Source organism: Dipodomys spectabilis, unplaced genomic scaffold (assembly GCF_019054845.1).
Source record: "Dipodomys spectabilis isolate Male_0828 unplaced genomic scaffold, ASM1905484v1 ptg000158l, whole genome shotgun sequence".
Taxonomy (NCBI): domain Eukaryota; kingdom Metazoa; phylum Chordata; class Mammalia; order Rodentia; family Heteromyidae; genus Dipodomys; species Dipodomys spectabilis.
This window is the reverse complement of record NW_024870835.1, coordinates 5,740,789-5,764,241: the sequence shown is the minus strand read 5'-3', so window position 1 is coordinate 5,764,241 and position 23,453 is coordinate 5,740,789. Positions and strand designations below refer to the sequence as shown.

The 23,453-nt window shown below is 39.0% G+C and overlaps 1 protein-coding gene across 1 annotated transcript in view; it reads left to right on the top strand.

The window, feature by feature from the left end:
- The window catches only part of Sh3gl2 (SH3 domain containing GRB2 like 2, endophilin A1), a 195,773-nt gene extending 172,577 nt beyond the window's left edge, over positions 1–23,196 (top strand). The window contains exons 4-9 of the mRNA XM_042692895.1: positions 10,172–10,315; positions 11,524–11,657; positions 13,895–14,053; positions 17,153–17,256; positions 19,605–19,735; positions 21,954–23,196. Coding sequence (XP_042548829.1) covers positions 10,172–10,315; positions 11,524–11,657; positions 13,895–14,053; positions 17,153–17,256; positions 19,605–19,735; positions 21,954–22,153 — 872 coding nt within the window. The 3' untranslated portion in view covers positions 22,154–23,196. The remainder of the gene's footprint in view (positions 1–10,171; positions 10,316–11,523; positions 11,658–13,894; positions 14,054–17,152; positions 17,257–19,604; positions 19,736–21,953) is intronic.
- Positions 23,197–23,453: the final 257 nt, after the last annotated feature.

The window sequence follows — 23,453 nt, the reverse complement described above, 5'->3', positions numbered from 1 at the left end:
CCTTACCTTGGGATTTTTTTGTTGCTTTGTATGTCTCTCCCCCATGCTATTTTCACTGTATTTGATGTTGGTATAATTTGGGGAGGTGAAGGGAAAAGCAAATTGTTTAAACAGGGATACAGATGGACCCATTGCAACAATAAAATGTACAAGATGCTATGTCGAAAAATGAACTTTATCATAGTAATCAAAACAGCTTGGTACTGGCACAAGAACAGACTTCAGAACCAATGGAATAGAATTGAAAACTTGGAAATGAACCTACAGCCCTATAGCCATCTAGTCTTCGATAAGGAAGCTAAAAAAATAGAATGGAAGAAAGACAGCCTCTTCAGTAAATGGTGCTGGCAAAATTGGTTACCTACTTTTAGAAAACTAAAGCTAGATCCTTATATATCACCCTGCACCAGAATCAACTCCAAATGGATCAAAGACCTCGGAGTCAAAGCTGACACTCTGAAAACATTACAGGATGGAATAGGAAAAACCCTAAGTCTCCTTGGCACAGGCTGAAATTTTCTTAATAGAGACCCGGAAACACAACAAAGCAAAGAAAGGCTGGACAAATGGGATTGCATGAAGTTACAGAACTTCTGCATGGCAAAGGACATAGCTAGCAAGATCAATAGAAAGCCTATGGATTGGGAGATCTTCACTAGCCATACAACAGACAAGGGTCTCATATCTAAAATATACTTGAAACTCAAAAAATTAAATCCCCCAATAACAAATCCTCAAAGTAACAACTGCCCAATAAATAAGTGGACTAAAGACTTAAAGAGAAACTTCTCTGAAGAGGAAAGAAAGATGGCCAATAGACACATGAAGAAATGCTCAACCTCCCTAGCCATAAAAGAAATGCAAATCAAAACAACATTGAGATACCACCTCACCCCAGTTAGAATGGCTAAAATCAAGAACTCTAATAACAACAGATGCTGGAGGGGATGTGGACAGAAGGGAATCTTATTGCATTATTGGTGGGAGTGTAAACTTGTTCAACCACTTTGGAAAGTAGTATGGAGGTTCCTCAAAAGACTCCACATAGAGCTTCCCTATGACCCAGCAATCCCACTTTTGGGCATTTACCCAAATGTTTACTAACAAGACCACACTAAAGCTACGAGCACGACTATGTTTATTGCAACACTATTTACTATAGCTAAGATATGGAACCAACCCAGATGCTCCTCAGTAGATGAATGGATCAAGAAAATATAGCATATATACACAATGGAATTCTATGCCTCCATCAGAAAGAATGACATTGCCCCATTTGTTAGGAAATGGAAAGACTTGGAGAAAATTATATTAAGTGAAGTAAGCCAGGCCCAAAGAAACATAAGTCCCATGGTTTCCCTTATTTGCAATATCTAGTATATGTCTGAGTCAAGCAGAAAAGGTCAGATAAGGTGATGTTAGGGAAATGAACCCTAAGATATGTATTCAACTGTTTTTTTTTTCTTTCATGCGATTGTTTCTAACACATTTTATAAGATTATTTCTTTGTTGCTTTGTATGTCCCTCCCCCACAGTTTAACCCCTGCTTTCACTGTATTTGATGTCGGTATAATTCATGGAGGGGAAGGGGAAAAACAAATCATTTAAATAAGGGATATAGGTGGACCCATTGCAACAATTAGATGTACAACTAGTTATGTGGAAAACGAACTTTACAACTTTGGTGGGGGGGGGGGGTAGTGGGGAGGATTGAGTGGGGGGCAGGGGGAGGATGGGAAGGGATGGGAAAGGGAAACAAAGGAGGAGGCTACAATGCTTGATAAGAAATGTACTCATTATCTTGTCCATGTATTTGTAACCCCTCTGTACAGTATTTTCACAATAAAAAATAAATAAATAAAAAATAAATAAAATAAAAAATAAAGTAATCATTGTGGAAACAAAAAAGAAAGAATAATGAACTTTACAATTTAGGCTGGGGGTGGGTGGGGGGGGGAGTATATTTGTAGAGATAGGAGGGAAGGGATGGTAGGGGAAAAACAAGGAGACAACAATGCTTGATAAGAAATATACTTGGGGCTGGGAAGGTGGCTTAATGGTAGAGCGCTTGCCTTGCATGCATGAGGCCCTGGGTTCGATTCCTCAGCACCACATAAACTAAAAGAAAAAAGCCGGAAGTGGCACTGTGGCTCAAGTGGTAGAGCGCTAGCCTTGAGCTGAAGAGCTGAGGGACAGTGCCCAGGCCCAGAGTTCAAGCCCCACGACTGGACCCCCCCCCCCCCAAAAAAGAAAGAAATATACTCATTATCTTGCTCATGTAACTGTAATCCCTCCTCTGTACAGTATTCTCACAATAAAAAACTTATTTTAAAAAAGAAATAAAGTTTCCAGAACCTCTTAAAATAGCTCTTGGTCAGTTTAAGATAAAGTTTTAAATACATGAGCTTTTGGGTGGATTCTACATGTCCAAACCTTCAGAGAATGGAGTATGTGAAGAACCCTCTCTTCTTTATGATAATTTTCAGTTATATATTTACGCATTAATACCATTTGTTTTGAGGAATTGGGGATTGAATTCAGGGCCTTGTGCATACTAGGTCAGGCCTGCTACCACTTGAGCCACAGTCCCAGTTACTGATCTCATGTTTATGTGCTTATGGAAATAAATTTCTCTTCAGTAAAACAATATCACTAAGGACTTAGAGAAGCATGAGAGATATATATTTTCATGAGGCTTCTTTCAAAGTTTTTCGGCAATTGTATCTCAGAAGAATAAGCTTAAGAAGGAAACTTTGTAAAAATTGAAGCTTTAGAAATCCATGTAAAATGAAAATTATTTAATGCATGATTTTTCTCATAGTACAAGAATCTGGATAGTTCATAAAAATTACTTTGACTCAGCGTTTTAAAAATTAATTACATGAAAAAGACAATATAGTGAACTGAATAGTATTCATCAAAATTCATGTTTCTTCCCAGGAGCTTAGTCAGCTTAAACTGTCATGACAAAACAGCAGACACAGGTGACTTAAACAAAAGAAGTTAACTTCTCAGACTTCTTGATGCTGAGGCATGAAGATGAAGATAATTGTCAGTTTGGTTTTGAGGGCTATCTTTCAGTCATCTTCTTACCATGTCCTCGCATCGCCTTTTCTTGGTGAATGTACATGAAGAGAGATTTTTCTTCCTCTTCATATGGTACCTCCAGATCTATAAAAATTAGAATATTAACTTTATGACTTAATTTAACCTGAATCACTTCCTAAATGTCCTATTTCCAAATATAGTTGTATTGGGGATTAGAGAATATAAACTTAAAGGAGACACAATTCAGTCCTTAGCAGCCTTTTTATCTTTTTTGAATCCACAACAACCAATTCTGTTCCTTTATCTTATGTGAGAACTAAATAAGTTAGAAAATTACCAAGTCCAGGAAGATGGTATCTGGATGTGTTCAGAGAAGAGTAAGGAACCATAGCAGGAAGTGTATGTCCAAGAGGCAAGAGTCATATAGAACAACATTGTTGTTAGCATTTAGTTCCTACCTTGAATGATACAGGGACACACACTTGAAGGGATCTGAGGAGAGGGATGACTTACACTGAATGGAACCACTCTGTTGTTAATATGGAGGGCAAGACTACAAGCAGAGAGGGAAGAAGGAATATTTGTTAATGACCCAGACTAACAATGATGGTACCTCAGACCTTAGTGTATCAGGGGAGGAAGGGAGCAGCAAGCGAGGTCACGGACAGTAAAGGCCTGTTCTCCAGCAAGCCCAGGAGACTACAGTGTTGATATGGTCAGATTTGATCCGCACCTCCAACTTCATTTCAGAGCAAGAGGGGAAGTGATAGTGCTGTTGAACAGGAAGCCTCTTCCTAAGGGCTAGGGAAAAAAGATATATACAAACAAATGTATAAACCACTAGAACTCTTAAAAGAAGTGATTCAGCTCACAGTGAGGAAGCGCACAAACTCTCACCCTGGGCATCTCTGCTTCTGTCTCTCATACCAATATAATCAATAACACCATTACCTCCCAGATTTATACTACTTTGCTTTGGACCATTTCCCAGTTGGTCCATGGATCACTGACAGAATGGACCTTGAGAAATGTAGTTCCCTGCCCATTCAGGGTATCCATGAAGCAGTCCAGCATACATAATCACCAAAAAGAGCCTGGAAGGGCAAGGAAAGAGAGCCCTCCTCCTGTCATATGTCCTTCCTGTCATGTTTACTCTTTTCCTCGTTTTCATTAAACACTAGTAACCACCTTTTGAATGATACTGTTTTCAGGGGTACAGAGCTAGCAAGATTTACAGCCTAGATTTTTACCCATGTCTACAGGAGCTTAAAGCCTAGTATTCAATTGTGTGCTGCTTTAAGTGAAAGGCAAGCCTTGATAATGGTTTGTTTCCCTATTTGCTCATTTGTATTACAAAATAAAAATTTAAACAAGGACTTAGCAGAGGTACCAGATGTTCAACATTTCTAACTAGGTACTGTACTGGACAGCTAGAACGCTTTAGGGCAGATCGAGCAGTGACTCATATGGATACAGCTTTTAGGTCAGAGGAAAATAGCTCAGACAGGGCTAGCAGAGAAGCAGCATTACTCATAACACAGCTTGGACTTCCCTGTGGCTGTGCCCAGAATAAGAAAGCTTGTCAGGGATGTTATGTACTACACTTTCAAGGCCGTGAGTTGATGAAGACTGAGGCTTCACTGTTCTCATTTTTCTCTCTTATAAGAGAGCATAGATTTTTAAATCAAAAAGCAAACTGCCCTGTTCTGCTGAGGACAGAAACAGTGGGAGCCCTTTTGGGGACTAGGTCAGCGTTTTATGGTCATTCTATTTTCATTGCTTGCTATTTTAGCTCACCTAGTAAATGCACTTCCAGAAATCTCCTGGTATAGATTCATCGGTTCCTTTCCTTGGATGGCATATTCCAATCCTGCTTCACCCGTCTATCCATAGTAACTTTTTTCTTCCTGGCCAATTGTCTTTATACTGATGAACATACACTTTAGTCAGACTTTTTGATTGAAAAGCCCTTGGGGTTACAGCATGGCCAGATTGTCAAGACTAAACTTTGTTTATTTACTTCAGCCATTAGATGAGGTTTGTTTAAAATAGCTATTCTTTTTTGTTTTTGTTTGTTTTTTGTTGGTCTTGGGGCTTGTACTCAGGGTATGGGTGCTGTCCCTGAGCTCTTTTGCCCAACTAGTGTTTTACCACTTTGAGCCATAGCTCTGCTTCTGTGTTTTGAGTGAAAATACCCATTTCTTCAAAGGGTAAAACAAAATGGAAATATTTTGAATTCTGTGGGGTTTTTTAATAGTGGAAATAGCACATGATTTTAAAAAATATTTTTGAAAATAATTTACAAGGAATGTAAGAACTGGACCCATTCTCCTATGTCTGAGTCCCCAAAACATTTTCAGAACTCATTTAGCTATCTTTGTGGCTTTTGCTCTCAATCTTGAAACATGTCTGTTTGATCCTGATTCATTTTCTAGTTTCAAATATTTTCTGTTTGAATTTGAGTTTTAAAAGACAGTAACTAGCTGGGTGCCAGTGTCTCAAACCTGTAATCATAGCTACTCAGGAGGCTGAGATCTAAGGACTACGGTTCAAAGCCAGCCCGGGCAGGAAAAACTGTGAAACTTTATCTCCAATAAATAACCAGAAAATGGGAAGTGTTGCTGTGGCTCAAGTGGTAGAGTGCTAGCCTTATGTTGAAGAGCTGAGGGACAGAACTCAGGCCCAGAGTTCAAGCCCCATGACCAACAGAAAGAAAGACAGACAGACAGACAGACAGTAAGAAAGACAGTAACTATCCTGTTTTCTCATTCTTCCCCACACACTAATTTTTTCAGGATATTTCAGTGGACTTATTTTATCTTAATTTTCAGTTTCTGAGTTATGCATCTTTCATTATTTTTTTCCCAAGCCTTTTGTCACAGGTAGATGTTTCCCTTCGTTCGATAAACAGACACACATCACATGTTCCTGATCTTTGAGACCTCTTGATTTATACTTTCAGTATAATGCGTCTTCCATTAGGTTGGAAAGAAAAATGAGACCTTTTGTGTGTGTTTAATCTATCCTCAGTGATAGTTTGAATATAGTCTCAAGTTTCTCTAAGAAATTTGAAGTCACTTTTGGGCATTTACCCAAATGATCACAAACAAGACCACACTAAAGCTACCAGCACAACTATGTTTATTGCAGCATTATCTACCATAGCTAAGATATGGAACCAACCCAGATGCCCCTCAGTAGATGAATGGATCAAGAAAATGTGGTATATATACACAGTGGAATTCTATGCCTCCATCAGAAAGAATGACATTGCCCCATTTGTTAAGAAATGGAAAGACTTGGAAAAAATTATATTAAGTGAAGTAAGCCAAGCCCAAAGAAACATAGGTCCCATGGTTTCCTTATTTGCAATAACTAGTATATGTCTGAGACAAGCAGAAAAGGTCAGATAAGTCAATGTTAGGTGAAATGAGTCCCAAGATATGTATTCAAATGTTTTTTCTTTCTTGTGATTGTTTCTAACATATTTATAAGATGATTTCTTTGTTGCTTTGTATGTCCTTCCCCCATGGTATCTCTGTTTTCACTGTATTTGATGTTTGGTATAATTTGTGGAGGGGAAGGGAAAAAACAAATTGTTTAAATAGGGATACAGGTGAACCCATTACAACAATGAGATATACAAGATGTTATGTTGAAAAACGAACTTTACAACTTTGGTGGGAGGGGGTGTGGGGGAGAAGATGGGAAGGGATAGGAAAGGGAAACAAAGGAGGAGGTAATAATGCTTGATAAGAAATGTACTCATTACCTTGCCCATGTAATTGTAACTCCTCTGTACAGTATTTTCACAATTAAAAAAAAAAAGAAATTTAGAGTCAACTTGCACCATTTAAAAAAATAAATGTTATGTTGTTCCTGCTATTCTGGTATGCAGTGACCTTCTGACTCATGTCTTCTCTGAAAGGTTTGAGAACTTTTCCTTGTCCTCTTTGTTCTGAAATATCATCCTAGTGGCTCTTGGAATGGACTGTGCATCCACTGCTCAGGGGAACTTTTTATTATGGAAGTGTATCATCAATTCTGGGAAATTTTCTTGCACTTAAAATTGTTTCTTCTATTTCTGTACTTCTTTTATTCAATTACTAGCTATCCTGAACTATCATAATTTTATGATTCCTTATATTTTCATCTCTGTATTGAAGATTTTGTTTTGAAGCTTTTTGTGTTTTTTTTTCTTTTGTTACATTTTTTGAGATTGAGCGCTATCATGTCTTCTGGCTCTTTAAACTTTATAGTTCATTTGAATTTACATATTTTAATTTCTAAAAGTTCTTTTCTACTTATCTCTGGAAAAAATAACCCAGACACCTGTGAATATTAATAATACGAATTATTTTCCCCACCCTGAATTTTTTTGTTTCCCCAAATTACTTTTTTTTTTTAAAATCTCTATCATGTTTCTTTAAAGGTCTTCTTCCCTCAAATCTGGTGACAGTGGCTGCCCTTTTTGGGACAAAGACGCTCTGTAGGAATGGGTGAGCCTCATTACCTCCAGTGGCTGCCTTTACGACAGTCAGCCTGGATTATGGATCGTGTGCTTCCAGCCTCTCTAGTTCTCATCTCTAACACTACTTGTATTCCCCAGAGAAGAATCTTCAAGTACCCTGCCCATTGGACACAAACCTTGCTGCCAGATTTTCTGGGGAGCATGGAATAGAATATTAGTTTCCTGTTACCATAACGGAAGACTGGACATAGACCACTGTTTAAAGCAAAGACAGTTTATTGTGGTGACTAATTAGATGAGGTGTTTTCCACTGTTCCCCCTGACCTGTGGTGAGGTGAGTGGATGGCCCATCATGGTAGGAGCAGCATATAGAAACAAATACAGGAGCACATGTTCCTATCTGAAACCAGAGAAAGAAGACAGGACAGAGTAGGAATAGCAAAGTGATGGGGAGAAAAACAGTTAGCAGGAAAGGAATCCAGTTCCCTTAGAAGGGATTTCAGTCTGTAGGATCACACACAGCTTGGTGAAGCAGTAGAAGCTAAGATCGCATTATAGAAATGAGAATATCTTATGTTTATATTTCCTAGGCTTACTTCTACTTTCCTAAAGTACTGCTTTAAAAACTCATTTTGAAACAATTATGTTAACTCTTATAGATGATAATTTAGAAGTCTGATAATTCTCAAGTACACAAGTTTTCCCAGCCCCAGGATTCTTAATAAAAATTTAATGAGTTCATGAATGACCTTAAAAACCAATCTCTCCATATATCTGAATTCATAGCAGTTTGAGATCATTTGAAGAAAAGGATAAATTAATTTCCATTACATTAAAAATTATAGCTTTCTTCCTCCTCCTGAAGATGTAGAATGTATTCAAGATGTTCTCAAGTAATTAGAAAATGAATAATGATCCTCATTTTCAACAGCATTCAAAATGAGGAATTTGAAAATCAGCCACAATATAGTTAACTATTATAAACTGCTTACCAAAAAGCAGTTCTTAACAGAACCAAGATCTAAGTACAAATCAGTACCTATCTTTCATCAAAGGAATTCATCTGTAGAATGCAAAATGATGAAAACAGGATTTGAGGGGATTAACCACTACATGGCGTTCCAGTTATCTTTGGTTTCCATTTATCTTCTTTCCTTTTAGTCTTTCTGTGCCTGTAACTCTTATAAATATAAATATATTTCTTTTTTCACTTGTATAATTTTTACCTGCTCCTCACAGTCACATTGTGTATTAGCCACTACAGCATTCACTTGATGTGTCTGTCTACCTAACTCTCCACTTGCCTGAGCACCATGAGGGCAAGAACTGGGTTTTTCCTGAATCTCAGAATGGCCAGCTGCCCCCCAAAATGGGTGATTCTGAGGCAGCTTTAATTTTTAAAGTTTAATGTGTGACGTGTTTTTTATGACAAACTGGAGAATACAAAAATGTCTTGTATTCTTATGATTACCACCAACTTGCATGTGTAAGTAGACCATCTAAATTCTGTCTACTGTGTAGTTCTAAATTCTGTGACACTTTCCTCCAGGAAAAGTGTCAGAGACACTGTTTCTGTTCTGTAACTTTCTGCAGTCTCCCATCACGCTGCTTGGTATATATAGTATATTATATATATATATATGCATATATATATTAGTATATATACTTCTCCACTCTTCTTGATTTTATCTTTTTTTTCATTGCTAGAAATAGAGCACAGGGCTTTCATGTACTAAGCAGGTGCTCTGCCACCAAGCCACAGTACCCAAACTCTAATTGCTGTTAGAATAGATATTGTCCTCAATTCATTATAAACTTATGGAAACAAGGGGTTTTATTTTATTGCTTATTGTACTATCCCCAGTGCAGAGTTGAAATATTGTCTCTTGATGACTTTTCTCATCTCCTTTGCAACCCCTTTGTACAACCACTTAGTAACAATAATAAAATATGATAATTTGTTAATGAAATTCCTGCTTCTGCTAAAACTAGAACGGCTGTCTAGGCCTCGTCTATTATAAAAATAAAAGCAAAAGGAAAGAGATGCTGTCTTTGGAGCACAAAACCAATTTTCATATGCAGTTTGTGTGCAGGAGAAATAATCCTTTCTATAAACACACTATTTTTGCTATGGATCTGTTTATGGTCGTAATCCTAGTTACACAATCGTTTTGAACATAGTTTTTATGCATGGAATAAGTGAAATGGGGCATAAGGTTCATACTGCAAGAGTTTACCATTGATTCTTTATTTTAATCCATAATCTTCTATAGTTGAGATATAAAATTTAGAGATTATTACATTATCCAAGAGTTTCCAAAAAACTCTTAGTGCAACAGTTTAGTGGTACAGAGCATGACAGCCATCACACTGAATAGAGGGAAGAGGTAGGGCACATGGGGATGGATGGCAACTGAGCTTCTAATAGTGGTTCCCCCAAAACGGGTTTGCCTCAGTTACATAATCCTTCACGTGTGTTTAGGAAGAGCTGAGATTTGAGCTAGGTAGTAGGTGGGCAGATAGGTAGGGTAGATGGTAGGAGGGTAGAGTAGTCACATATTGTAAGGACACTAGAATTCAGAGATTGAAGGTACAGATGTTTCCCCTATGTCATGTTGCCTACTTCAAAATCCTGTTCTCCCTTTCTTGCAGCGTCCAGGGCTAAGCTCAGCATGATCAACACCATGTCAAAAATCCGTGGCCAGGAGAAGGGGCCAGGCTACCCTCAGGCAGAAGCACTGCTGGCAGAGGCCATGCTCAAGTTTGGAAGAGAGCTGGGAGATGATTGCAACTTCGGTAACTGTGCTTTCTCGCACTCTTAATTTTTTGGTTCTCCTTGGTGTTGTGATCCTGGTAAGAAAGTCTGTAGGAAGTTAAGGTCATTTTATGTTTCACTTCTCAATTTTAGCTCTCACATACCTGTATTTATTTATTTATTTTTATGGGTTAGTTATGTGAATCGGGTATTGAGTACATCTCTTCTTGAACAGTATCACTGCTGACTTAGTTCACCCTTTGTCCCACTGTTTCTGTGCTTTTCCCTCACCCTCCCCAAATCAGATAAACTTACATACAAGACAGCAAGTACAGAAATCAAAAACAGTGGCAAAAGGGGAAAAACAGAAGGAAAAAACAGTGCAAAAAGCAAAATAAAAACCCTTTTTCCATATCTTGGATTTAATTTCAATAATCATCATTTTATATGATCATATGCACATAGCTATTGAGCCCTTGTGACACTCTCTTATGAATATCTTCTTTTGGTCTTACAGTGTGAACGTTTATAGTCCTTGAACAGGAAAAATTAAACAGGACTCTATGCTTCATTATTTTTTAGGTGATTTGTCTGAGCAGTTTTCTTTTTGTTATTTCCTAGATAAGACCCCAAAGTTTACTGCAGGTCTGCCCCACATGTCCAGATGCCTCACACTTTCTTTGGGGTGGGTTTGGCAAGAGCTACATTTTGAGAGGGAGGAAGTAGTTATGTTGGCACTGTTTTATACCCTGCCATAAAGGCTTTCTCTTAGATTGTTGTTCATTTGTATATGTTCCCTCATTTCATAGACCCAGGTAAGATATGATTTGTTCTTTCACTAATCTCCCATTCTCAGTTAAGACACCAACCACCTTCTGTCTCTACACCTAATGATGTGGGGAACTCTAAGTAATCTTCATTCCCAGTTGACCTATTTTCCTTTACTGTTATTTGTTTCTACTAAAAGACTTAACTTGAAAATGACCGCACAGGGCAGGGCAATTACATACAAAAGTGGACAGAGAGCCTCCCAGATGTTACATACCTGTTAATAAGGGATATCTCCATGGTTCCTACAATGAACCATGGCACCTTGGAAAGACATTCTTCTATGGAAGGCATAGTGTATTCTTTCTAGTCTGTTGGTTTCTTAGGCAATAATCTCTATGTTTTTTTTTTTTAATCTGTGAAGGCCCATGTATTTCCTCCTGGTTCTTCAAAGTTTAAGAGCTCCATTTTGTCCTCTTAGGTCCAGCACTTGGAGAGGTAGGGGAAGCCATGAGGGAACTCTCAGAGGTGAAAGACTCTTTGGACATGGAAGTGAAGCAGAATTTCATTGACCCACTTCAGAATCTTCATGACAAAGATCTGAGGGAGATTCAGGTATATGCTGTTGTCTCTTGTAAGCAAGCAGTTGAAATTACACAGTTGCAAATGTCCACTTCTTAGGCTAGTTTTCTTGTTGACAGCACTGGTAAATTTTAAAATCACCCCTGCAAGATAAATTGGAAGCAAACAGAAATGCAGAACTTTCCAGCCCATTGTTAGGACTATGTTGCTCAAGAGTTTGATAGCTGAATTCTCTGTATTCAGTGTCTGTATTAAATAGGCTTTGGATTTTGCTGTTCTTTTGGTTTCTTTGGTGTTACTGGGGCCTTGGATTTGCTAAGCAACTCGTTAAGCAGACACTCTACTACTTGAGACATATGCCCAGTCCATTTTTGCTTTGGTTATTTTTTAGATAGGCTCTTAGGTTTTTTTCCTGGGCCTTCCTGGACTGTGATCCTCTTATTCATGTTTCCTGCTCATCTGGGATGCAGAATGTACCACCATGTTGATCTTTTTCTGTTGCCTAAGCTGGCTTTGAACCATGATCTTTCCAATCTTAGCCTCCCTAGTAGCTAGGATTACAGACATGAGCCACTACACTCAGCACACATTAAATCACTTTTTCAAAAATACATTTTCCCTAGAGGGATAATGTCCTCTTGTGTTGCTTTGTTTTAAATTAGAATGATGGGCTGGGCTATTACCCCTAATACTACTTAAATAAGTACTCTTATTTTTAAACACGTGTTTTGTATTTTCCTAGCCATTCTTTCTAAGACATGTAGAATAGTTGTGATATTTCTAATAAATAAACTTTATTTTGTTATTATGTTTATTTCTAATAAATAAACTTTATTTTGTTATGTTTCTGCTTGGGCTTACAAGGTTTGTTCATCTCTTCATTCACTTATTCATTCTACAACTATTTTTGAACTTGACTAACACTTTTTTGTTGTCTACTAAATGGACTTCTGTAACTTGAACTCAGTCCCTCTGGTTCTTTGTTTTCCAAGATTAAACTTACTTCACTCAAGATCACTCAATAAATGGCAGATGAACTCTAAATCCAAAGTATAGCTCTGATACATTGTTCTACCCTGTATCTGGCTCAAGTATTTCAAATAGTATTCCTTCCAAAAGCTCAATCATTTAGTTTAGATCAGGCATGGATTAGTAGCAGGGAAGGTTTAGGGTATTATTTATTCTCCTTTGCTCCTCAGATCTTTACCACTCCCGATTCAATTTTGTCTCCTTCTCTTCCCTCCCATGTATACCTAGAAACAAGTGAAAATCTGGCCTTCTTACCCAGCAGTGAACAGTGGAAACTGATGCTATGAGAAACAACAAAAGCAACAAACCCAACATTTCGGTTTGTGGAAAAAGACTTCACAACCCAGTACTAGGGATATTGGGCACAGGCCAGACCCCTTACTTGGAATAATTTAAGAATGGATAAGGGTTAGCAAGTAGCATTAGGTGAAATCCTTTCCAAGGTCCTGTGTTGCATCATCTGTCAAGAGGCAGGCTTAAGCTCAGTAAAAAGTTTCCTGAAAGCCACCTTAGCTGGAGCAAGTGTTTCAAAATAGATTCCTAGATTCAATCCTGGATATTTAGATTCAGATGATCAGGAATCCACATAATAAACACAACAGGTGATCGTAACACACTGGATGATTCAGAAAGCAAGAATGCCATTCCTCCTCACTGTACTACAGGGGGAGTAGTTTTCCAGTGTCTTCTCTGGAGTACCGTCTTTCATGAGGATGGGGACTTGAGAACTCTGTGCACACACCTCTCAGTGTGTGGAGCACATGTGCCTGTGGCGTGAGGAGGGAAAGGATTCCATCTTGGCTTTGGCCTGGCAAACCAGACATAAAGGGAAATGGTATTTCCTGTTATTTCTTTCCTATCCTTGAGTTATTTTGCCAGTCTTGGGCTTGAACTCAGGGCCTGGGCACTGCCCCTGAGCTTCTTTTGCTCAAGGCTACCACTCTACCACTTGAACCACAGCACCGCTTCTAGCTATTTCTGTGTATGTGGTACTGAGGAATTGAACCCAGGGCTTCATTCATGCTAGGCAAGCACTCTACCACTAAGCCACATTCCCAGCTCATCCTTAATTATTTTTAAAGGTATCCCCTCACGAAATCTCTGGAAGCATTTGCCTCACTGGTATATGTTTCTTCATTTCTACTTTGAAATGCAGCCTATTTTGTTTTGGAAGCCAATTAGAATGTTAGTAAAGTGAACTGTAAAGAACTACTTTCAAAGCATGTTCCTCTCATTTGCAGCACCATCTAAAGAAGTTGGAAGGGAGGCGCCTGGACTTTGATTATAAGAAGAAACGGCAAGGCAAGATCCCAGATGAAGAACTCCGTCAAGCTCTGGAGAAATTTGATGAGTCTAAAGAAATTGCTGAGTCAAGCATGTTCAACCTCTTGGAGATGGATGTAAGTAACTTTCCTGTGGTTTTCAAAATTAATTTTATCATTAAGCCAAATGATTGATGTGTTTAAGGACATATCATTATAGATTATTATATTATATCAGCATATTGATTTTATTATATGATAACATATAGATGGTCATTTCTTTTAAATAATTTTGAGTGATAAGTAAACTGAGAAGTGGTAAATTTTTTTCTGCAATTTTATAGTATGATTTGACTAAAATTTACTAATGAATCTTAAAGCTGTATACTAGTTAGTGGTTTATGCCTATAATCCTGGCTGAGGTCTGAGGCTGAAGTCTGAGGATTGAAGTTCAAAGCCAGCAGAATTATTGTCTTCAATAAACCAGCAGAAATGTCTATTGGAGTCATGGCTCAAATGGTTAGAATGCTAGATAACAGACATAAGCACAAAAAAGCCAAATAATACCATAGAAAGAGAAAGATTGAGAGACTAGAGAATGCTAGAAAGGTCTGTGGATAAATTGAATACATAAGAAATGACTATAAAGAATAGCAATCAAGAAGCTCCCATGATGCAATCAGTTAGCTTATTGTACTTACAAGAATATCAGTCAAGCTGGGAACCTCTGGCTCAAACTTGTAATCGTAGCTGCTACAATCACAGTTGAAAGCCAGCCCAGGCAGGAAGGTTTGTATGGCTATCTCCCTTTAACTCTTGTCTACAAAAAGTCCAAAGTAGATAAGAAATGTATTCATTACCTTGCTCATGTAATTGTAACCCCTCTGTATGGTATTTTCACAATAAAAAAAACTTACTTAAAAAAACAAAAAAAAAAGTCCAAAGTAGAGATGTGGCTCAAGTTGTAGAGTGTCAGTCAGCCTTGAGTGAAAAAAATCAAAGGGACAGCACCAAGGCTTTGAAGTTCAAGCCCCAGTAATGTGTGTGCGTGCACACGCGCACACACACACACACGCACACACGCATGCACACGCACGCACGCACGCACGCACGCACGCACACACACACACACACACAAAGAATGTCAATTTGACATTTAGAATTGGGTGCCATACATAGAAGTGTTCTGTATTATGAATTGAAGTTGGGTATAGTCTTTAAAAAAGTAATTTTTAAGACTAATGATTGTAGCATAGATATTACATTTGGGACATCTTTATTGGGTCTTTATTGAGGACAGAAGTGGAAAATATAGATATAAGATGCACAAGATATAAATAAGGCTAATGAGAGGGGATTCATTAGCTCCTGAGATTATAGAGGCATGGAAGTCACAAATAAGTCCTCTGAACGCTGGAGAACCAAGGATGCTGGTGAACTTGGGAAGCTGTTAACATAGCTCACTCCCAGTCCAAAGGAGCCTATGATATAACTCTCATTCTGAAGCTGGGTGCCTTAGCCCCAGCAGAGGTGAGAAGCCATTCGTGCCAGTCCTGGATTCCAAGTCTGAAAGCTGTAAAGAACCTAGAGTTCTTACATCCTAGGGCAAGAGAAGCTGTGTAGCCATCTTTAAGAGAGGGAGAGAGAGAGAGAGAGTGAATTTATCTTCTTTCACCTTTTCTACTAACACCCTCAGCTAATTAGGTGGTGCTCTCCATATTAGATAAGAACAGGTCTTCCTTACCCAGTCAACTGAGACAAATGCAAAACTCATCTGGAAGCACTTTCACAGATATGCCCAGAAATAATGGTTTGCTAGCTATCTAGCCAAGTTGAAAACGAAAAGTAAACATCACATTAATCAGCTGCCTTACTGACTAGACAGGGGAGGCATATTGAACATACGTGGTTTTTGCTGCCACCCAGACATGGTATATGTTTGTCCACAAACAACTCTTGTCTCCTACTCAAGAAGAATACACTGGGAAAACTGAATCACAGTGCTCCTTCACCACACCCAGGATTCTGTCCCCCTTCATCCTCATAGGACAGCCTCGCCTCTCTTGACCTGGAGGCTACTACTAAGTTAGATAACAACACAGGATACAAAATGAATAGTAACTGAATTCGCTTGAATTATTAGAGCTGGAATGAACTCAAAATACCACCATATACAACAGCTTTACATGACAAATGCAGCTTAGAGAGGTCAAAAGGCTTTTTTTAAACCTCACATGGTACATTATGAGAAACAAATATTAATGATTATTCATGTTTGGTGTGTGTGTGTGTGTTGGTGTTAGGGCTTGAACTAAGGGATTGGACACTGTAACTTAGCTTTCTCACTTAAGGCTATCAGTTGAGCCATAGCCCTATTTCCAGCTTTTTTTAATTGTGAGAATACTGTACAGAGGAGTTACAATTACATGGGCAAGATAACGAGTACATTTCTTATCAAGCATTGTTGCCTCCTCTTTGTTTCCCCTTCCCATCCCTTCCATCCTCCCCCCAACCCCCCACCCAGTCCTCCTCCCCCCCACACCAAAATTGTAAAGTTCATTTCGACATAATGACTTGTACATCTCATTGTTGCAATGGGTTCACCTGTATCCCTATTTAAACAATTTGGTTTTTTCCCTTCCCCTCCACAAATTATGCCAACATCAAATACAGTGAAAGCATGGGTTATTTCCAGCTTTTTGATGGTTAATTGGATATAAGAGTCTTATGTACTTTTCTGTCTGGGCTGGCTTCTAACTGTGATCCTCAGATCTCAGCCTCCCAAGCAGGTAGGATTACGTGACATGGGCCATTGACACCCAGAAATATTCATGTTTTTAGTACTAGCTGTACTATTCACATGAAAAGTACTGTTGGGAATATATATTGAGTGCTAAACATAGGAAGGAAATATTCCCTTGTCAGAGCATCATTTTCCTATAAGATAAGCACAGGGAGATTTAATAAAAATTAATGTGATTTTTTTCTGAGGTTTCTTACTAAGGTTGCTTCATAGTACTGACACACATGGTTCCATGTAGAAGGATGCTTCCTTATCCTTCATCAATTTAGAAATTGCAGAATAATCTATCTTGTCCTGACTTGCTTCACCAACATCAGCATCACCAAGCATGGGACAATATTTTGGGGACCATACTGTAATGTGCATAGGGAGCTAGTAGCTGCTGCCAGATCATAACCTGGTGACTGAGGCATGATTGTCCTGTCCATCTGCAGATTGAACAAGTGAGCCAGCTCTCCGCGCTTGTGCAAGCCCAGCTGGAATACCACAAACAGGCAGTGCAGATTCTGCAGCAGGTCACTGTCAGGCTGGAGGAAAGGTAGGTTTCAGTTCCCTGAATTTCTACTTTGTACTTTCTTGCTCTGCAATCATGTGTAAAGAAATGGAAGTAATAGCAAATTTCATTTGGAGACACAATTCTGCCAAATTCCTGCTGATTTTGTACAGGCCCTTCAAGGATTGCTTTGGTTTTATTTTATCTTGTGCTTTGTTCTTGTGTTTATGACGTGCCTGGATTGTATGTTGACTGCCATAGATGGGACACCAGGATGCTACTGATGATGATGGATGCAATTTGTGGAGCAGATATTCTGTGTGGGTACCAGTTGCATATGATCAACCTTAAAACAGCCCTGTAGACTAAGTATTTTAGCTTCAACTAACAGATGAGCAACTGAGCCTCAAGGAAGCAAAATGACTTGCCCAGGCTCTCTCATGGTTGTTAGCTGCAGCTCACAACCAAGCCATCTAATTTGAAAGCTTGGATCTTTTCATATTTATATTTCTTTGAGTGATGCTAAAGCTTCCACCAGGGAGTTGGTTTCATGTGCTCTGTACCACCTCCTTAGATGTATGTCACAGTGATCTGTAATAGTTTTCAAGTACATGAAGCTCTCTGTGGAGTTTTGGGCACAACCTGCCCAGATGTATAGAGTACCCACACTATAATATAGATGCTCCTTGACCAACTTATGGTTTTTCCATAAACCCATGTGAAGAAAGTATGCAGTCTACCTAACATCCCAAACAACATAGCTTAGCAACAACATACACTGTGGAGTATTGGTGGGTTTTGCTTGTGATTACATGTCTGGCTGGCATTTATGGTTTGCTCCCTCTACCCAGCCTTGTGAAATAGTTTTGTGCTGCATGTTGCTAACCCAGGAAAAGATCAAAATTCCAGGTGTGATCTCTACTGTATGTATATCCCTGTCACAATTTTATCATCAAGTCAAATGATTTATGTGTTTAAGGATATATCATTATATTATAATATGTATCATATCAATATATTATTATATATTATTGATTTTATTACATGGTAAGAACACATAGATGGTCATTTCTTTTAAGTAATTCTAAGTGATAAATAAAGTAAGGAATGATAAAACTTTTTCTGCAGTTTTACAGTTTAATTTGACTAGAATTTACTAGTGAATCCTAAGAGCTGAAATTCCAAGTATGATCTCTACTGTGTGTCCCTTTCACAGGGTCATAAAGCTAAAAATACAAACAAAACAATTGCCTGAGCCTTTGTAAGTTGGAGAAGGTCTGTGCATATTATTTTACTTAGCCAGGTGGAGCAGGATGATTTTGCTAAACGTACATGCCTCAGAGGATCACCCTTCAGGATTATTATTAGATCATGACCACATTAGTCTCCTGTGGCTCATCTGTGGCTCAAGGCACAATGGAGATGACAGTCATACTGGGCTGCATTATTAGAAATTTCACCTGTCTCCATTTTGGCCCTCTCTTGTCTATTTTCAGTGATTTTCTTGTTGTTGTTGTTGTTGTAACTCTCTTCAGTGCACACTTTTGGAAATATGCCTAAAACTGAAGCCTTTAGGAAAATCTTGAAACTATATGTGTCAAACACTCAAGTAATCTGTGCTTTTGTGACAGCGGTTGGGCACCAAGAGACCACTCTCTTTCATTCCTCCTGAAATGTGTTTGAAGTAAAGTCAGTGTCGTTTTACAATCACCATATCCTCAATCATCCCACCCTTCTAAATCTGAATGTACCTTGCTTATTGAATACCTGTAACTGAACAGTGTTTAGTGGTATACAGAATGCACTTTTTGGCAAATCTCTTTCACTTTTGTGACTTCATTAACCCTTTCCCTCTCCCTGTATCTCCAGTCTGCTCACTCTCTCCAAACCTCATGTGCCACTTAGAATAGCTTCTTTGGCATACTCTTCTGGAAAGTACCACAATAGATTTTTTTAACCTCTTTTCCTTAAATCTTCTCCAACTTTCCCACATAGCAATGATTCCTCTCTGTCCAACTGTCTACCCCAAGTCCCTTCTGTATTTTGTAGATACCTTGTGACAACAGTATTGTTTATGGTAATCAATTATTATACTCTCTCAGGCCAAATGCTGCTTGTGGAACAAATGTATCTTACTCCCCTTTGTGTCCCTGACCCCATCATATCTGAATAAATGAAAGGAGGTATTGAGAAAAAGAACACCGAAAGTGAGGGTAAGACTGCAGAGGAAGCATAGACATCACTTTATAAGAAAACTAAAGGTCCTTAAGATTTCCCTCTGTGTCATGCTAGATTAGTAGGTGACCCAGCCATTTTCTAAGTTTTATTGTTTTAGTTGACTTCTTAATTGACTTCATAACTCCTACTCCCATTCCCTTTCTTTTCAATTACAGAATAAGACAAGCTTCCTCTCAGCCTAGAAGAGAATATCAGCCTAAGCCACGAATGAGCCTGGAGTTTTCTACTGGAGACAGTACTCAGCCCAATGGAGGTCTCTCCCACACGGGCACACCCAAACCTTCAGGTAAAGAGCTTAGACCTTGGGCTTTGGCCACATCCACTGACACTTTTCTAGAAATTCTAGAAGCATTCTAATCTGGCTACAAGAAATATACTGCCATTTCTCACAGGATGGTTTATCAAGTAGAAACTGTGCTAAAGGAATCCTTTTTTTCTTCCATTCACCTTTCCAATCCTTACCTTCCCCTCTTTATAGATCTGAAACTTTTTGAATATCCTTTTTTCTTATTCACCAGCCCTCACTGACCTCCTAACTACCAAATGGTCATAAACCATGTGAAATATAAGTTAGGCACTGGGAGGGGGTGTCACCTTTGCTCCTGCTGGCCACCTTTACTTCGAGGATCCAACCCACATGTGAATGAATTCCTGGACAGTGCAGGCCCACATGCGTTCCCACATCACCCTCAGACAGCAGATCCAGGAACGTGCTGAGCTGTTTCCTGAGTCACAGGAACATGTGGTTGAATATATTTGCAGATGGCATATTTCAAACCTCAGCCTGCTAGCTTTCCCTTCCTACTTCCCACTCTCAGTCCATCATGTTGTGGTACTAAGGTCAGCATGATGAAAACTAAACTTTATTTACTCTTGAGAATATCAGTACATACCCAATTAGACATTCTTTCTTTTGTCACGATTCCTCTCCACCCCTACACATGGACTAAACCAAAATCTGTCTTTGCGATGTTTCCAATTGCAATACTGGCTTAGAAAGTGGGAACTATCTGGTAGCAGAGTGGGTTTTAAAGGTACATAGCATTCTCTTATTTTTTCTTATTTTCCCATAGCCTCAGTTCTTGATGTTCTACAGCAGAAAACATTCATAAATGCTGTTTGGAGACTGATGAAGCTGTAAGGTCTGACAGTAGGCAGAGCTCTCTGACCATGGTGTTCCCTTCCACAGCTCCCAGTGTCCATATGGGCATCCACTGCAGTGGCACTGCAGCGAACTGGCTACCGGCTGGTCATATAAATGATACTTGACTGCTTCTCCCTCCCCACAAAGTAGTCAGATACTTCAATTTTGTTTTGGTGTGATGTTTCCTCTAAATTCAAATTTAATCATGTTGTTTCCCTTGCAAGAGAGCTAGTTAGTGTGAGAGCAGCATGCATTTGTCGGAGTCTATATTCACATGTATCTACATGATAGATAATGTATTTAAATAAATATCATTTATGATATGAATACATTATTTCTTGTTTTATTCAAAGTGACTACATTATTTTTATATATTGTAGCTCTTATGTGCTGCTTCTATGTGAAAGTTTACCACGCCTAAGTGATAGGATTTTTTTTAACAGTATCACATTTAATAAATACAGCATAGTATGAAATAAGTTCTGATACAAAGTTCTATTACAAAATAAGTTCTTTTGTACAAAGAAACAGAGTAAAATTCCTTTGGCAAGTTCACACAGAATAAGAACTTGAATCCAGTAGGGTTTAGGGTTTTTTTTGTTTTTTGTTTTTTGTTGTTGTTTTGATGGTGATAGTGACAAAATATAAGGCCTTGTACATGTTAGCATTTTGGGTAAGCATTCTACTCCTAAGCTATATCCTTGTTATTTGGAGAAAGGGTCTTACTGTGTCCTCCTGCCTTAGCCATCCAAATATGCTGGGAGTACAACTATGTGCCCACATGTATTGCTTGGACCCAGTGCTTTATATACAAGTGTTATATACCTACATACATGTGTGTATGATACACACACATATTTAAAACAGCAATTTTCCAGAGGTAGGAGTTATCATTTGGGGCAGTAAGCACTGAAATATTATTCTGAGGTTGCAGAGCTTTGCCCATATAGTTAATTGCACCATTTTTAATGTGCCAGCGTTTTTAAGAGCTAACATTAGCGAATCTGGCCATGTCATGCTGTTGAACTAAGTCCCATTATAAACCCCACAAGTTAGTGGCTTCCCACCTTTGGGCATTATCAGTAAGGCTAGCATGAGGGATATCTCTTGTACTTACCACAAGAATAGATGTGACATTTCATAGTGGAAATCAAAACAGGAATACCCAACAACTTGTATGTGAGAAAGCATCAGAAACTGATAGGGGACAAGGGGTTCTTTGTCGTGGATGCTGGAGGAAACTTTGGCAGGAGGAGGATAAGGAAGGACAGAAGGAGAATACCATGCCAGGGGATACCACAGTAAATGCTATGACTTTAATACCCACGCCATCTTGTATTCTCTCTTGTTCTGATTCCAGGAGTCCAAATGGATCAGCCCTGCTGCCGAGCTCTGTACGACTTTGAACCTGAAAACGAAGGAGAGCTGGGTTTTAAGGAGGGCGATATCATCACACTCACTAATCAGATTGATGAAAACTGGTATGAAGGAATGCTTCACGGCCACTCGGGCTTCTTCCCCATTAATTATGTAGAAATTCTGGTTGCCCTGCCCCATTAGGATGTTACGCTGGCTGGCTCACTTCCTTTTGACCCAGATAGTTCAGTTTAACCACTGCTTTGGTAATGCTGCTTACAATACATCTCAAATGCAGGCCGCAGTGGACCACGTCATCGAGCCCACCAGTGTTTGGGTTGACTTGTGTGATCCCACAGGAGTCATGGTGATGGATGGTATCTTCTGAGCCCAGTGGGGCATGGCATGTGCTTTTAAATACCATCTGAGACTAGCCAGTAGTCACAGAACTGCTGTTTACACGGTTCTCAGGAGGCCATGGTTTCTTGAAATTATGACCATGAGCCACATCACGGAAAAACCATCCTACTGAAGATATTGTCTATCACCCAGGGGCCATCTCCGCACCCCAGGTTCCCCATTTACAGAGGAGCAAGTTCTTGCTTTCACATTGTCCCTTCCCAAATATGTGAGTCACAGAATTGTCAAAAAGACAAGCCTCCCTCACCAGCAAATTGTCTTCTGGTCTAAGTGAGTTATTCTCTTGATGCCAGCAGTAGAAACATATTGATTGTGGGTTCAAGGCATTCTCTGAAAATGGCCACCTTTGTTCACCTCACTTTAGCCTGTTCCTGAGGCACAGCTAGTTTTCTTCCCACCCTGCTGTTACAGCCCTCCAAGGGATTCTTGTTTATTTCCGGATGAGACCGTGAGCAATCAGCATATTGTGGAAGGGGCAGAAAAGAGAAAATTCTCCATGAGGGAGAATGGGGAAGAGATCTGGTTTCCAAGCTTAAACTCTTACTGTACAGAGCCATGTATATATTTAGACTATTTCTGAATGGTACAAGGAATGGGGGAACAGCTAACTATCTTCTCTTCATTTCTGTTTATGAATTAACACGTTTTATGAATCCATTTGGCACAGAGACATAAAGAGAAAAATCACTAGTAACCATTTCCCCACTACTTCAGAGGGCAGGAACAGTAAATGTCTCTTTTCTCCACTGTCACCTTGTGTTCCTTGGACATCATTTGTGCATATTCTGCCCTCAATGAGGACCAAATAAAGATGATCTTTGTGCTTAGCAGTTTAAGGTATGTGGCTAGATATGCAAATCTCCTTCCCAATTCAGTCATTACTTTACCATCTCTCCTTCTAACCTCATCTTTATTTTGTGTATACAGTGCTGTGTGTAAGCTTATGAGTGTTTTTCTTTTCTATACAAGTCACGGAAGTCCTGTTATCCAGAGTTGTATTTATCTAGCTATACAGACTCTTCCAGAGGTTTAATGTGCTGCTTCCTATGTGCTGCCTGCAGTAGTGGATTGTGTGGAGTGAAAG